The 15,608-nt window shown below is 38.0% G+C and overlaps 1 protein-coding gene across 3 annotated transcripts in view; it reads right to left on the reverse strand.

Annotated features, from left to right (window-relative positions):
- Positions 1–2,413: 2,413 nt before the first annotated feature.
- LOC132119448 (SLIT-ROBO Rho GTPase-activating protein 2-like) overlaps positions 2,414–15,608 on the reverse strand; it is a 106,765-nt gene continuing 93,570 nt past the window's right edge. For 2 of the 3 annotated variants that reach the window (XM_059529413.1, XM_059529414.1), the window contains 9 exons: positions 14,595–14,672; positions 14,355–14,489; positions 14,120–14,225; positions 7,799–8,023; positions 5,280–5,359; positions 4,789–4,996; positions 4,528–4,674; positions 4,061–4,379; positions 2,414–3,068 (listed from right to left, as the gene is read on the reverse strand). In XM_059529413.1, coding sequence (XP_059385396.1) covers positions 2,610–3,068; positions 4,061–4,379; positions 4,528–4,674; positions 4,789–4,996; positions 5,280–5,359; positions 7,799–8,023; positions 14,120–14,225; positions 14,355–14,489; positions 14,595–14,672 — 1,757 coding nt within the window. In that variant the 3' untranslated portion in view covers positions 2,414–2,609. The remainder of the gene's footprint in view (positions 3,069–4,060; positions 4,380–4,527; positions 4,675–4,788; positions 4,997–5,279; positions 5,360–7,798; positions 8,024–14,119; positions 14,226–14,354; positions 14,490–14,594; positions 14,673–15,608) is intronic. The other variant, XM_059529415.1, reaches the window with a different exon arrangement.

The raw sequence follows: 15,608 nt of genomic DNA on the forward strand, positions 1-15,608 counted from the left end.
TCATCACCCTAATTAACTGACAACACAAGAAGAACCCAGTGAATAAACACTAAAGAATCAGGAATTAGACCTGAAGTTGATGAGAAATGGGAGCTGCTGGGAAGGAACACCTGCAGAGAGAATGCAGACACTCAGGTATTTTTAAAACATGATAGCGGCGGAGACAAATGTGTGAAACGAACGTGTGAAAGCTAAATGTGGGTACTTTGTGTGTAATGGTGGGTAGGCTATGTAAGATAGCCCAACTCAGATATCAGAAAGAGATCCATGCCCACTTACGTATTCAAATGAAATATAAAAAAGATGGCAAAAAAATAAATAAAAAATAATTTGTTAAAAAAAAAAAAAAGTCTTGTAAAAAAAATTAAGTAAAAAAAAAAGTGTAAAAAAAAATAAATATGAAAAATTGACAAAATAGAAAAATACATTTACCAAGCTTTTTTTTTTATTTAAAATGAAGTGACTGACAATATTATCTAAAAGATAATTTTCTAATTTCTGCACCTTTTTATTGAAACAATTAATCAAATACACATTTAGCAGGCAATTTTTTTTATTATTTAAAAATGTTTACTACAGGAACTACACGTGGAATTATATAATGTATATCTGAGTGGCAACTACTATTGCTTTACTGTACAATATTGTACCAAAAAAAAAAATAAATGAAGGAGGAAAAGAATGTACCTCTGTAATGTACACTATTGTATATACAAAGTACATCTGAACACAGGTTTCTCAGGTAACAGGTATCTGAATGGACAACTATAAATATTTCTGCCAAGACAATTCATTTTACAGTCTTGTTTCAATTGGACAGGAATTACATTAACAATAGTTATGATTACAAAAAAAAGAAAGAAAATCACCCTCACTTAATTTGTTCACAAACACACAACCAGATTCAAGTGTATAATGATTGATTTCAATTTACACAATGAAAGAAAACAGTATGTGTGTAAACAGAGGCCTCGGCCAACAGCATACTATAACGTTACACATTAAACACACACCATGAGTTTCCTGCTGTCATTTGCATTAAAAAAGTCCCACTCACAAAAGAACTCCAATAAGACAGTTTCCAGTTGCTTTTATGAGGTATCAGGAACAACACACAGAAAACGTCCAATCATTGACACGTGAACAAATGTAACCACCTGTGAAGACTTTTTCAGAACACGACAACACATTCGGAAAATGACACGTTAGGAAAAGGCTTGTCCTCACAAAATTCAATGTTATTTGGGGGAAAAAATTCCTTGGTTGTAAACATCTCAGTCTGTCCGTAGGTATCTTCCAGGAGTCACAGTCGCAGAGTAACAGCATGTTAGACTGTTCAGGGCTTGTAATGCTTCAAAGCGAAGCAGGCTACTTTTGCAAACCACCACAACTCATTTTTCTAGGATAATAAGGCCTCGCTTAGGAAAATACAGACTTGTGTGATCCATTCTGTCAAAGGCATAATCAATCAGACCGTGTGATGAAGATTGTCAGTCTTTAAAGAGGCTTTCTGCTCACTTATCCTTTTGGAGTTGGAAAAACTGTGGAAAGCAAGCTACGTTTTTGCATGTGTCCCATGTTAGTCTGTTTGAAGTCTTTCCCTTTTTTTGCATTGTAAAGCCGTAAATCTCTAAAAGCTGCTGTTAGGCTAAGATTCAGAATATACATACTGTACAAAAACACACATACTAATACATAGATACCATGATACAGACCCAAAGGTGAGTAATGACCTAAGGGAAAAACATTAAATAAAATGATTTTTTATTCAATCTGCTTTGATTTATACATGGGCTATGAAGAAATAATGCGCTTGCATGACATTCCTCAATTTTAGATACTTTTTTCCAGTTATAATCATGATTATTAGATTTGTACAAAACAACACCCTCTTTTTATGTGCCTGCTGATATAATAGTAAAATAAAATGACAGTTAATATTTCCAGAAGTGCTTCTGATGTGTATGGAAATTAATCCATATTTGCCGTGCAACTATCTTGTATCATGAATCCTCATGCAGAGATGTTCCCATTCCTTTATTTGGAGTGTTTAGTTGCCTGTTGATGGCAAGATTAGTAAAAAGAGATGCAGAGACTGAGCCAATGTGGGTTATGTGAACTGTAACTACTGATTATTGGAGAATCTGTAGAAAAAGACAGATTTGTGATCAGGTTGTAATGCTGTTATGTGATAAGGAGTGGCAAATTCATATCAGGAAAATTTGTTTCTATTCACTACGATGTTGTGCCGTCTGTAACCTGCTTCAAGCTGCACCAGCACTAAAGTCTGAGTGGAAGAAAGAAAGTGTCCACTGCTCCTTCATCCCCAAAGTTTGACCCCTTTCCTATAAAATCAGTCTATACACAGGCGGGAAAACTCCAAACCAGGAATGATTGCTGATGTCCATGTTTTAAAAACACTCCAATATTTCCACAAGTGTTTATGAATTCCACACACACACACAAACTCGTGCTCACTCACGCAAGCATCCAATATCAGTTTAGGTCTGTTAAGTTGTCCGCAGTTTTCTGTTAAAATCCAAAAAACTCATTGTTAGAGGTTGCACTTGGAATTGCTAAGATGGATCATGGATCGAGGCTGTAAGCCCTCAGACCGGGCAGAACTTGTCGGTGGGTGGTGGAGGGGGTGGTGGTGTTGGTGGTATGGTGGTGGTCGGGGATCCCATCGCCGGACTGCCCCCGGCCGAACTGCTTTTTGGGAACACCACAGGCTTGGGCTTGGTGGCTGGGGGTTTGTTATCTCTGAAGGTGGAGCCAGAAGCCGACAGACCTGTGGTAGACAGAGGGCTCTTGGGACCCGAGCTCTTGCCGGGCCGGAAGGTGGAGGGCATGTCGCTGGCTGAACTGGCGCTGCGCTGCAGAGGATGCTGGGAGGAGTCGGCCTCACGGAGCAGGCGGGAATGAAGCGGGCTGGAGGGTTCAGACGCCCCGCCGCTTTTCAGCTGCTCTAGAGTGTCAAGCACCACGTCAGGAGTGTGTTTGACGTTGCTCTGCCTCTCCAGCTCTCGCAGCTCACTTAGAGCCGTGTTCATAGTCGCCTCAATGTCCTGAAACAACAGATAAATGAAGAAAGACAAAAAGAGAAAAATAGGGATATTTATTAAATAAAACATTCTATTATTATTATTATTTTTTTTTAATCCTTTATCATTTTTCTTCTAATGAACATTTTCGTCTTATTTTATTATTTGTTTGTTTTATTTTATTTGTATGTACAGCAACAAACCACTTACTTATCTTTTTTTTTTCTAATGAATATTTGTGATGAACTGCACAAGATAATTTATTCTTATGATTTCATTCAATTTAATTTAATTTACAATAACACACTAGAATTCACACATTTGCGATCTCAAAGAAAACCAAAATTAAAATAATCTTAAAAAGGTCAGGATAACATCAAATAAAAGTATTCCCTATAAAAGGTAACCCCTGTTTAATTGATCATATTTTGTGTGTAATATTTTTGTATATAAAGTTTGTATATACGTTTTTTTTTTTGTAATTTAAACCATGTACAGTATATGCTGCAATTTCAAAAGAGTTACTGGTGAACTGGCTGTTTTTTTTTTTATTGTATTTTAATTTTCTATGAAAAAAAATTTGAATGGTAACCACAGTTTGATGGAGTTTAGTGCCATTTTCCAATATTTCACTCCTTTTCAAAAAGACAACATCCAACAACTGCAATGCACATATACACAACTGTTCTGTAGAAAGTAAAAAAATAATAATAATAAAATCGTGAGATGTCCACACTCAGAATGACTGGACCGCAGGAACTCTAACTCAATTATAACCACAGTGGGGATCGATCCTGGCCCTCTATCCAGCCGTGAAATTAGAGCTCAATAAGACATTTTAAAAAACACAGACACTCCTCTGGAGAGCGCAGCACTATTTCCGGAGTGCAAAATGGATTTTGTCATTCGTATTCATCGTAACTGTGTATGAAAACTGTCAGGTCTGAATGTTTCTGAATTTAAATAATAAGCAGTGCCACACTGAATGATATGCTCAGATTCTGGGTTTGTTGTACCTGAGAGCTATGCTCCACCTGAGTGATGACCTCCGGCTCCAGTGGTCTGTGGTTGCTGAAACTCTTAGATCGTCCTGCAGGTGTGGACTTGCGGAGCTGAGGACCTTCTACCTTAGTCTTTAGAGAGGAGTGTCGAGTGATGGAGTTTAGGACACTATGAGCACTGACCGGCCGCTTGTCTGTGCCCTCCTTGGCATATCCACCTGCTGGCATAGAGGAGGTCTTTAAACCCCCTGTTGCCCCGGATGAGCCCTCACCTTGTCCCTCCCCAGGCCGGATTGTTCTACGGATACTGGTCGCTTCAGGCCGTTTTCTCATCCTGAGATGGAAAAAGTGTAGATAAAATCATAGAAAGTCATTATTTTCATATATAATCTACCTTTCTAAATTTTAATGAATATTTTTAACATTTAAACCTACATGCATATTCTTTTTATTAATGAAGACCCCATGAACAGTTAACTTACTTGTTGAGGTTAGCTAGGTAGATATCAGCTACGTGGCCTCCAGTGGGTGAGCCAGCACTGGCTCTGGTGGACACCTTCTCTTCCACAGCATCATGGGAAGCCTCTAGGTCAGCTTTGGGACTTCCTCTGCCTGTATATCCATCCGGCCTATCACACAAAACCACAGACATCTCTAGTATTTACATACATTATGAGCGGTCTTAATAATAGATGAGTAACTACTGATATCAGCAGTTCAAGTCAATAAACTGGACAGCTTACATGTCTGGCACGTTTATGTACTGGTGCGGCACCAGTCCATCAGTGCCGCTGTGGCGACCCTCCCACCAATCCTCAGATGCACGGTGGTACAGCAGCAAAGATGCCCCCTTCTTGAAGGAAAGCTCACGGTTGGTGCGTCCAGAGTAGTCAAAACGTGCGACAGCCTCAATGGGGTCAGACTCTGAAACGTTCAATGACCCTGACTTTACTATTTAAAGACAAGAAAAAACAGAGGAAGACAAAAAGAGAGAGGACAGGAAGCGGAGATAGCGAGAGGGAAGAAAGAGCACAAGGAAAAGAGGAAAGGTTATTGCGTGGGAAGCCAGGCAGGTTGGAGCACATTTATCATATCAGGTTTGGAGCTGCAGAAGGGGTGCGTGGACACATGAGGGCGTGAAACAGGAGCTGACTGATACTGACAGCAACAGTGTGTCTAAATGAAAGATTGGTGTTCTTGTTAGTACGGTCGTTTGAATGGCATCTGGACTCACCATCATCACTGTTGTGGATTTCAGACGCAGTGTCAGGTGCAGGTTCAGCCACTAGGGGGGGCTCAATGTGTGGATTATCACTGTAGAATTGACCACAAGAAACATCAGTCAGTGGAAACCTCAATTATTACAGACATTAGGAATGACAACAATAAAAACTTAAACCATTACATTAATACTGAAAGCAACATTTACATGCAGTACACACATACATCTACATTAAATGTAAAATGTAAAAGAAAAAAAAAGAAATAAAGAAAAATATTAAAAAATTTTATAAACTAATTTTAAATAACTTTTTCAATTAATATATTTAAAATTAATAATTTGCAATGTTATAAATGCATTTACTTTTGATCATTTTAATTCATTCTTGCTGAATAAAAGTATATATATATATATATATATATATATATAAAGAAATTTTCTACTGACCCCAAACTTTTAAAATGTAAATAAATATAGACAGACAAGACAGACAGACAGATAGATATTTTATTACCGTTTTCCCCATTCAAAAATGAGGAAAACAGTAATAATCAAGAATAAGCAGGTATGTTCAAACTTTTGACAGCTATTGTAAAAAACAAGAGGGACTGAAGAGCAGGAGGAGGAAATCTAAAATAAGCACATAAACTGGTTAATGAGGACATTTCTGAGAACCAGTTAAGTCTCTCTGTCTCTCTCTTCAGGCCTGGAACAGTGTGTTCATGCTTTGAAGCAAAACAGGAAGTAGACCACAGATACAAGGATCAAAGCTAGACTTTTTTTCCTGTGGCCTCTTGACTCTAAACTGAACCTGCCCTCACTCAACTCCAGTAGAGAATCTAATGTGTCCAGAAAACACTGTACTAATGCACAGGAAGAGTCGCGAAGGCCTTGGTGCTGATAACAGCTCTGTTATGCCATTCACAGGCCAAGAAACCCTCTAATAACCCAAGTATTCATTTAGCACACAATCCAACTGAACAACCTGATCTCTTATTGAGCACTCAAGCAAAAGCACTGCCTAATTTACTGTCATCACTGTACCAATAAAAGCCGCTGTCTCGTAACATGTGCTGGAGGAAATTCAAGCTCTGTAGAGTGAAAGTGCAGTACTCTACCCAGCTGGAAAATATCTCACGAAGGCCATCTTGGTTTATTACATATACAGTTGGCAAGCATTAAGCCTGGGCTAATGAAAAGCTTAGTTTCATTAGAGAGCAGCTTTAGACAGAAGGAACTTGTGGCTAATGACTATATAATGTGCTAGTCTCTGCCTGCTGTGTGTAGGGAGACACTGTCCGACAGGTTTGACAAAGCACACGTCCATCAGTGATTCAGTGAATCATTAAAATGACAGACTGGCCTTAAGAGTAGTTCAAGAAGATCCTGTGATCCTCCTGTCACTCCATCTAAGAGACCGAGTGTAGCTTTGATCTGGGCTCTTAAGGTAAAATGATCCGCATGGCTTCTTCACCCTTGAGCAGATGAGTTTGTGTTCATGGAGGTCAGAAGCTGCTGTGATTTTCAATGTCTTCCCCATAGACACTGGATATCTCAATCTGCCTTTAGAAGCAGTTTTAGACAAATCTTTACTTTTGAAATGTTTGAACATTTCTGCTTTTATATTACACTGCTCAATAAAATTTTCACACGCACTTCCAATTCAGATCTGAGGCTATCCAGATGTTAAATGATGTTAAAATACAGAATGACCAGTAATTCATATCAGGACAGGAACTCGTTTTCTATGTGTCCCGACTTCACGTGACCTAAAGCTTCAGGAAGCTGAAACGAGACTCTGACTAAACCCTGAGCTAAAAACATCATCTCAGCAGCTCAAAGTCTTAATTACACCACCCATGCAATCTAAACAATCCCGTGCATGAAAACCACATGAAATGAGCCACGTCTTTAAGCCTGCATCTCGCAAACAAACCTGATCTTGACACGTTGCTCTCTTTTCACGGTGACAGCAATCTGAAGTCATTTCCTCTATGAAATCCAAAACAGTTATTAAAAAGCTGTGGGAGGGCATTTCATTAGCACTTAGCCTCGAGCAGGAAATGATAACCTCATTTTTTAATTTAAAAACAGACCTCATGATGGTGTTTTACGAGTCTGGCTGCCTGCCAGTATTCTGGTTGCTTTCACTGTGACATCTTTTGGGATACTAGGTCATGTGCTGATACACGCTGGGTCAGAAATGTATCTCTCTTCAACTGTCGGCTTAAATGAGCATAATATACATAGGATGTACACTTTAAAAAGCGTCTGACTCCCTGTAGGGCTCTGCTGGTCTTTATAATGTCTCTTTATCTTTATAATGCTCAACCCATCATGTCTGACTGGTTCTGCATTAAATCAAGCTCGTCTGATCAACTCATTTCTGGTTTGGTGGTTTGGCTGAGCAGCTGCTCAAATAAAATGTGGGGCCAGTATTCACTGCCAGTGAGTTTTGCCAAGATTATATGCTTCATTTGCATCCTTTTTTCTTTTGCAACCAAATTCTCTAATGCTCATTCTAGACTCACCAGTATTCCTCAGCGGCTCCTCCACGCTCATAGATGGGCCCCTCCAGCTCACGGGGCCCTGGAAAGATGCACCCATGATGGATAATGATGGTTTTGATGAGCTCGTTCACATGTGCCTGGCAGGAGACTTGGTCGTGGCCCTCGGGCACAGACATGAGTGTTGGGCCGAAGCAGATAGCTAGGTTGTAAGGGTCCATCATGTTGTCGTCACTGTACTGGGACAGGCTAGTTAAAACAAAGAGAAAAAAAAATGAATATAAATTAATAAGAATTTATTTTAATTAAATTATTAAAATAAAGATTGCCATTTTTTTTATATATTTACTTGAATTTTAAACTTCTATTTTAATAACACATTTGCATGTTCACCGTTCTTTGATCTCGATTAATAGTCACATGACATACAGGTAAACAAATGTTTTTTTTGGAATAATAATTGCAAAAAAAAATTATATCCAATAAACAGACAGCAAATCACTGGTCACAAAATCACAAAATATTTTTTTTACTTTTTTTTAGAGAGTGTTGCATCCTGTTTTATTTTTATGAATATTTATTTAAAAAATATGTATTTTAATTAATTAATCAACTAATAGCTTTCCTAGGGGGTTCTGAACCCCCGTTTGGGAAACCCTGACTTCATGTATAGCTAAATTTGCTGAGAAAAGCCTGTATTTTAGAAATTTTGTTTCTGCTTGCTTTTCGGATGCTGTGTCAAGTTAAAAGTAATTAAACTTCTGCCTTTTAAAAAAATCTTTTTATAACCCAAGATTATATGAGATACCAGATACTGCACAAAAGCATTAAGCTGACCCTTTAACAGCTCCAAAGATAGGAACATTTCTTAATGATTAAAAAATAACTAAACCTAAGAATATATATTAACAGCTGACACATGGTTTGAAGCACACCAAATAAAAAATAATTATAATAATAACAATAAATATAGCTGCAAGCAGCGATTACCGGGGTTCAATCTACAGTCTTAACTATTATATTAATACTCAATAAGCATGCTTGTACACAAACAAACACACACACACAAAGACAAGCACACACATTTTGTTGCAGATATAGATATTTGAAATAAATGATAATGGACCCAATACTTATTTTCTTTTTAAAAGTTTATGTGCCATTTTCAGGTTTCACTGTAATCATAAACTGGCCTAATTGTAAAAACTGATATGTCTGTATGAACAAAATGGTAAACTTTGACTTAATGTGATTTTAAATGTCATAACAGTGATGTCTAAGCATCAAACCTTTGAACAGTACTGTTTTAGTTAGCGGAATGAGCCCATTAGTGGTCTTCCGCTGCCATCTAGTGGTTATAAATTGTGATTTCTCATACAACACTGTGGTTTTAACCTTTACAAGTATTACAGTGTTATTTTTTGCTCAATCTCTTTTAAATTTAGAATGAAATTATGCATGATTTTACACAGTTCTGAGGGAAGTAGTGGGCTTTCTTTTAGGATTTATAGGACTTTGGGTACTCTATATCAAGGCCATATTATTTTATGGCCCTGTAATTGCTGTCCAATGGCAAATGTTCACATTTTTTTGATAATTATCTATCTAGACAGTCTAGAGAATAGTACTGCACTGATTTGATTGGTTTTAAGTTAAAAACTGAGGAGTAGTCCACAAAAGTAGTTTTTTAATAATCTTAAATACTTAAATAACAGTTTGATTGACAGCAGTGATCCTAGAGACAAAGTTGTTCAGAATGAGGAGATCTATCAAATTCTATGATGATATAGTGTATAAGTAAATATATAAACAAGTTATTGCAATTTAAGGTCATTTTTAACTGTTATAACGCCACCTATGGTCTGATCTCTTTGAAACTTTTCATGCTTGTTAAAAGTCATCTTATGTGTTTTCACCAAGTTTCATAAAGTTTTGAGTTTTTGTTTAGGTTTTATAGGATTTGGGTATATTTGGCTATGCCCTTTTCTAATTAACCTTGTTATAGCTAACCAAAGGACAAAATTCAACATTTTTTGATAATTATTGATCTAGAGAGTCCAGAAAATTGTTCTGCCATGATTTGATCAAGATTGAGCAAAAAACCTATGACTAGTTTGCAAATGTAGGTTTTTAACCTAACTGAAAATATTTAATGAACGATTTGATTGACAGCAATAGTCCCAGAGGCAAATTTGCTCATTATGAGGTGATCTATCAAATGATATGCATATTGGGTGGATGTGTGAAACACCAGGTGATTACAGTGCCATGAAACTTGACAGCGCCAACTAGTGGCAGATTTCTTTCAAAATTTCAAAATTCTTTCAAAATTTAAAGTCGATCAGACAAACGGTTGCGCAGTTATAGTATTTTTAGGTTTTTATGTCTTATAGCGCCACCAAGTGGCAGAGCTGCGCAATTTTTTTTATTTGACCAAAGATTGAGCTCATACACGTGTACCGAGTTTGGTGAAGATTCTTTTCAAGAGTTATAGCTAAAATAACATTTGGCTAACATTAGCATAGAGGGGTTTTTGCGTGCTGTTGCGACCAAAAATCAAAATGTGTAAAAAAAATATTATTCATATTCAGTGTCCAGAGAATATTTCTGCAATGGTTTGGTTCCGATTGGGAAAAAAAACTTAGGACTAGTTCGCAAAATAATATTTTGGACATAACTAAATTTTCCGGAAAAAACGTGCATCTGAAAATGTCTGAAATGTCCTTTAGTCCGATTGGAGCGAGTCTTTGGATCAGAGTAGTGAGCAACACTACTACGATCTGACCATTTCAGTTCTCTAGGTATTACGGTTTGGGCTGCATAATTTTACCGGAGAAGAATAATAATGTAAAAAAATATATAAAATCCTTACAATTACAATAGGGTTTCAGCACTACGTGCTTGAACCCCTAATAATAAAAAACACAACAACATAGTAATATTATCCAGAAACATGTTAAAATAATCCTTGGTCATGTGACTTTTCTCATGAAGAGACCAGCCTCTGCCGGGCCAATGTGAAAAACAGACTGAGTTCCAGACTGAGTCTCTATCTACACTTCCTTACGACAGCTCATTTATCATGAGCCTAAGCCAGCTATCTCCCATTTATGTGTGTCTATGAGAGTGTTCTGAATTGTTACAATTGTTTCCCTTCTTACTTCACAACACGCCCACTTTGTTTGATTACTGAAAACTTGGATGAGTCCAAAAAGAAGGGACAGGTATCCTTAAGTGTATGTGTGTATTCTGTGATGGGGGGTTGGGGCAGTAGGGGCACATAAACGGCCACATGGAAAGGCCCTAAACCAAATTTATGAGTACTGTCCAGCCTACACAGTTACAACTGCACAAGGATCTCCAATTACCCATCTCTCTTTCTTTTTTTCTGTCTGCAAACTAGGGATGGGCGTTTTCCACAAATATCACATTCGAATATTTGAGCTCACAAAAACGAATATTCGAATATTCGTTTATTTAAATTAAGTTTAATGAATCAGACGTTATTTTTCAGCAACATTTGTTTTCGTCATTTTGAACAAGCTTACAATAAGCTTGAACATTACACATCGTGTTTTATAGCTGAAAACCTTTAACAATGCGTGCAAACAAACAAAAGTACAGATTCAAAGCAAAAAAAAAAAAAAAGTGAACAAAGAAAAAACGTAAAGCAGCCTGCAGCAATTAGGCTATTGTACAGAATGTAGCTTACACTTAACTTTTAAACTGTCAGCAAATCTTTTTTTCTTTTTTTCTATTGTTTCAAATGTTCTTGTTAAGAAATACGGGCATGTAAACATGATCGGAGGAAAGTCGGCTCCTTAGTCTGTTAACAATAAGGCCGGCCGCGGAGAAAACGCGCTCTGATGGCACAGACGTTGGCGGGACTCACAAATAACAGTGTGCTAAGCGAATACGTTTTGTGAAGCGCTTCGTGTTTTGGTTTCACCACTGAATGGGATCCTCATCTGGTGGAATACATGGCTCCAGCAAGAACTGTTCCCACTCGTCTCGGCTGGACTCTCTGTAATCATCGCTGGAGAACTGGCTCTGCCTTTTCCGACGAGTGGGCATTGCATCTTCTTCATCGTTGGTGACGGCGGCTGCATCCGCACCACTCGCATCAAGGGAAATGATCCGATAATGTTCAAAAAAGTTTTTTTTTTCTTACTTCTCTCATGTTTTCATCGAGAAACCTGAGATGTTTGTGCCGAGGGTCTAGGGGCAGACGCGAGAAGAGGAGTTATCACTGCATTCTCCAAGTTAGCGGTGTTTATTCGTTGCTTGAGAGATGCTGCAACAATGTTCTTGGATCACTTTCTGTGATTCTCCACGGCATATTTGAAGTACTGTAGAAGACCGCAGCTCTTAGGGGGGCGTTCACATATCGCGTCTTTTGCATGCTCAAGTTCGCTATTTCCAATGTAGGCGTGCGGTATGCGCGCTCATAATGGAAGCGATGCGGTCGCGATCCGCACGCGGTGCGACGCGGTCCCGTTATTTCCAGGCGCGTCTAAACAGCATCGAGTTAAAAACATCTCAACTTTTCAGAATGCCGCAAGCAAACCGCGGGTCATGTGACAAAAACTAAACATTCAGCTTCATCCTTTCCTGTAACAACGTTGAAAGCTCAGCCAAGATGAAGGAAGAGCTGATCATAGCTGTATATGGATTGCCATTTTGAAATAAATTTAGTAGCAGAGCTACTGAAAGCGATTTTTTTTGTGGTGCAAATCCATTTATCCTTTACCGAAATTTCCACGTCTTCATGGAGAGAACGCGTCGCCTCAGGAGCGCTTCTGCCCGAGCGCTTTGGAAAAAAGGAGAAAGCGGAGCGCATAGCCTTTTCCACGCCTTATTAGGCGCGATATGTGAATGGCCCCTTAATCATTCATTAATTATTTTTTGCTTGCATACACCTTCAAATATGCCGTGGAGAATCACAGAAAGTGACCAAATTAGGTTTTATTGTGAACTTTTTTTTTTTGTTTGCGAAATTCGAATATCATTTTTATTTATCGAATAATTAGAGCAGAACGAATATTCGAATGTTCGACTATCCGTGCACATCCCTACTGCAAACGCCTATTACATTCAAAGTGAGCTCACTTGATGTTTATTTCTGAGTGTATACCATGCATTCCTACGGACGACGCACATGATTGGCTGTAACGCTGGCTATAGCACATTAGAGAGAGCAGCAGTTCTTTAGAGACCAATTCTGGCACCTCCAGTGACTTTTATAGCAGAAGAAAGATTTATCAGCCGTGGAGCAAACAGAGAAGCCATTCACTGACGGCTACAGAAATCCAGCATAGGAACACTAATGGTGGCTTGATGGCAACGCCATACTTCAACACACATTCACTTCCACCTTCTGGCTGTAATAAGAGGGCTGGAAAGGGTCCAGATGTTTTAGGAAAACCAGACATGCCTGCATGCACAACGGCGGGCTGGAGTAAAAGCTAAGATCGTGTTGTGGTCTGGAGTGTCTTTCAAAAGGACCACAGGGTGGAAAAAAGTGGATGTACGAGAGGCAAAGATACGGAGTAACACGTTCCAAGAGGCTTGAGTGCTGTAGCCCTCCGCTGAGGTTGGATATGGGCCAATCCTCTCTTTTTGGTAATACAATATTTAAATTGGTAGACAAAAGGTCATGTAAAATGTTAAGTTTAGATTGTTTATAAGCTCTTTGTATGCTGTGGTAAGGTAAGCTGTAAGACATCACCATAAACTGGCACTGATTTAAAGGTATCATTCACCCAAATAATTCTGGCATCATTTTTTCACCCTCATGTTGCTCCAAACCGCCAACTTTGTTTTTATTCCTTTACTCACTGAAAATCTCAGGGATACAAAGTCATCAGGGGTAAAAAAGCTGACGGACATATATTCTGTGGACATATTCTTTGCTTTCAAATGTTTTTTCTTAACGTGTCTAATCTAATTTACAATTCCACAAATCAAACTTTGTGTGGCATTGTCAATCACGGCACACAGTCAACCAATGGCATTTGTCATCGCTGATATCAAACTTGCAATGCATCTTAAGTCATTTTTTAACCAAACGCAGGTGCAAGTGACATCAGACTTTAGGAATTTTTATTGAATAACATAATAGTCCATGGAATTACGTGGGACATTGAGCACAAGCCATATGGACTAGATTTAATTAATGGGCCCTTTTTTGTCTTTTCTGAAGCTCGACAGTATTGACCCCATTCACTTTCATATGGAAAAGGGCACTTGGGACATTCTGCAAAACATCTACTTTTGTATTCCCTGGACATAAGAACGAACAAAAAATAACTTTGGTGGGAAAACTCTTTGATCAGCAGAACTTACTGGTTGAGGAAAGCGAACAGGTATCTCATGATAACCAGGGTGCTGCTGGGTAGAGACAGCAGGACTTTGCGGATGTGGACAGCTCTGTCCTGGAGGTTCTCCATGGCTGGAAAAAAACAACATAAACAAGAATTAAGTTAGTTTAGGACAAAAGCTCCTCCATTGTCTTATCCGGTAAGACTGGTCTGCAGAACGCACGTGTAACCTGGGTGTAGGAAACAAAGCGGACACTCACAGACACAGGACATTAAGTCATGGAAGACTTCCTTAGGAAAGAGGGTGTTCTCCAGGCCTCTGAAGTAGAGCTTTAACACTCCAGCGATGGAGTCCATATCGTTATCATTCTGGTCCCCAGCCAGCGGGTCCTCACCTGAGACACAACGATGGAAAAGAAAGTAAGAACCCTTTTAGAATACAAGCTTGATTCAAAACAGATAAATGAAGGCTCAGCATAGGACAGTCCAGATAGACTCACCTCTTTCAAAAGCGTTCTTAATATCATTGACTTCCACCTGGGAGCCAGACACCCTGAATATCCCCTCGTGATGGAGACCTGTACAGACACGGACATGATAGGAAGTGTCGTGCTGGTTTACTCTGGCACTTGATGTGTTTGTACAGTACTTCAGAGTAGATACTGATATAATCTTAACTCAGGCTGGGTCTTCTGAATTTTTCGGAATTTCGGAAAAAAGAAATCATTTGTGTTGACTTGTTAGTTTAACTGAGTTTCTCTTAGGATATTTAATTATTTATTATTATGATTATTATTATTCATGAATTGTGAATTTTATCATAGACTAATAAATGTAAATAAAAAAAATCAAAACGCACTTCATATCAAAAGTAGTCTGACTTATAAACTATATAAAACTTTATGAACTTTGTTTTTTTTTGTGATTCCATAGCGGTACCATTTTTGATACCTTAAAAAATAAACTTTCAGTGGACAGTTCTTAAAATAACTTAAGTTTGAAGAACATTTTAAAGTTCTACAGAAGACAAGTTCCATGGATGTTCTTCATGGAAAGAACCTTTATTATTATGAGTCTTAAAATCCTTTTTTCCCCCCCAATGAATCATTTAAAAATTTAAATTTTTGTTTACATGATTAATTACTATTCAATCATTCAGAGCAGTTATGAAAGTATCCGACTCATTAATTCATAAGACAAAATACAGAGAGTTCTACCCTATTTGACCACTGTGTATCCATGACTTCACCATGGAAAAATCATTACAAATATAAAGTAATTTCTAGCTGATAAAATGTTTGAGAACAATGAAAAACATTTATATTCACTAAAAATGTTTTTAATAATTTCAATAAATTTTGGAAAAGAATTAATTCCCTGATAATTCATAAAAACCATTATTTTGTTTAGTTCTTAGTTTGGAATAAATTGAGTTGAATCCTCAGATGCCCTCCCCCCCAAAAAAAACACTGAAAATTGCTACAGGAATAGAAGTGGTATAAACTGTATGATAG

Source organism: Carassius carassius, chromosome 38, assembly GCF_963082965.1.
Source record: "Carassius carassius chromosome 38, fCarCar2.1, whole genome shotgun sequence".
NCBI classification, from domain to species: Eukaryota; Metazoa; Chordata; class Actinopteri; order Cypriniformes; family Cyprinidae; genus Carassius; species Carassius carassius.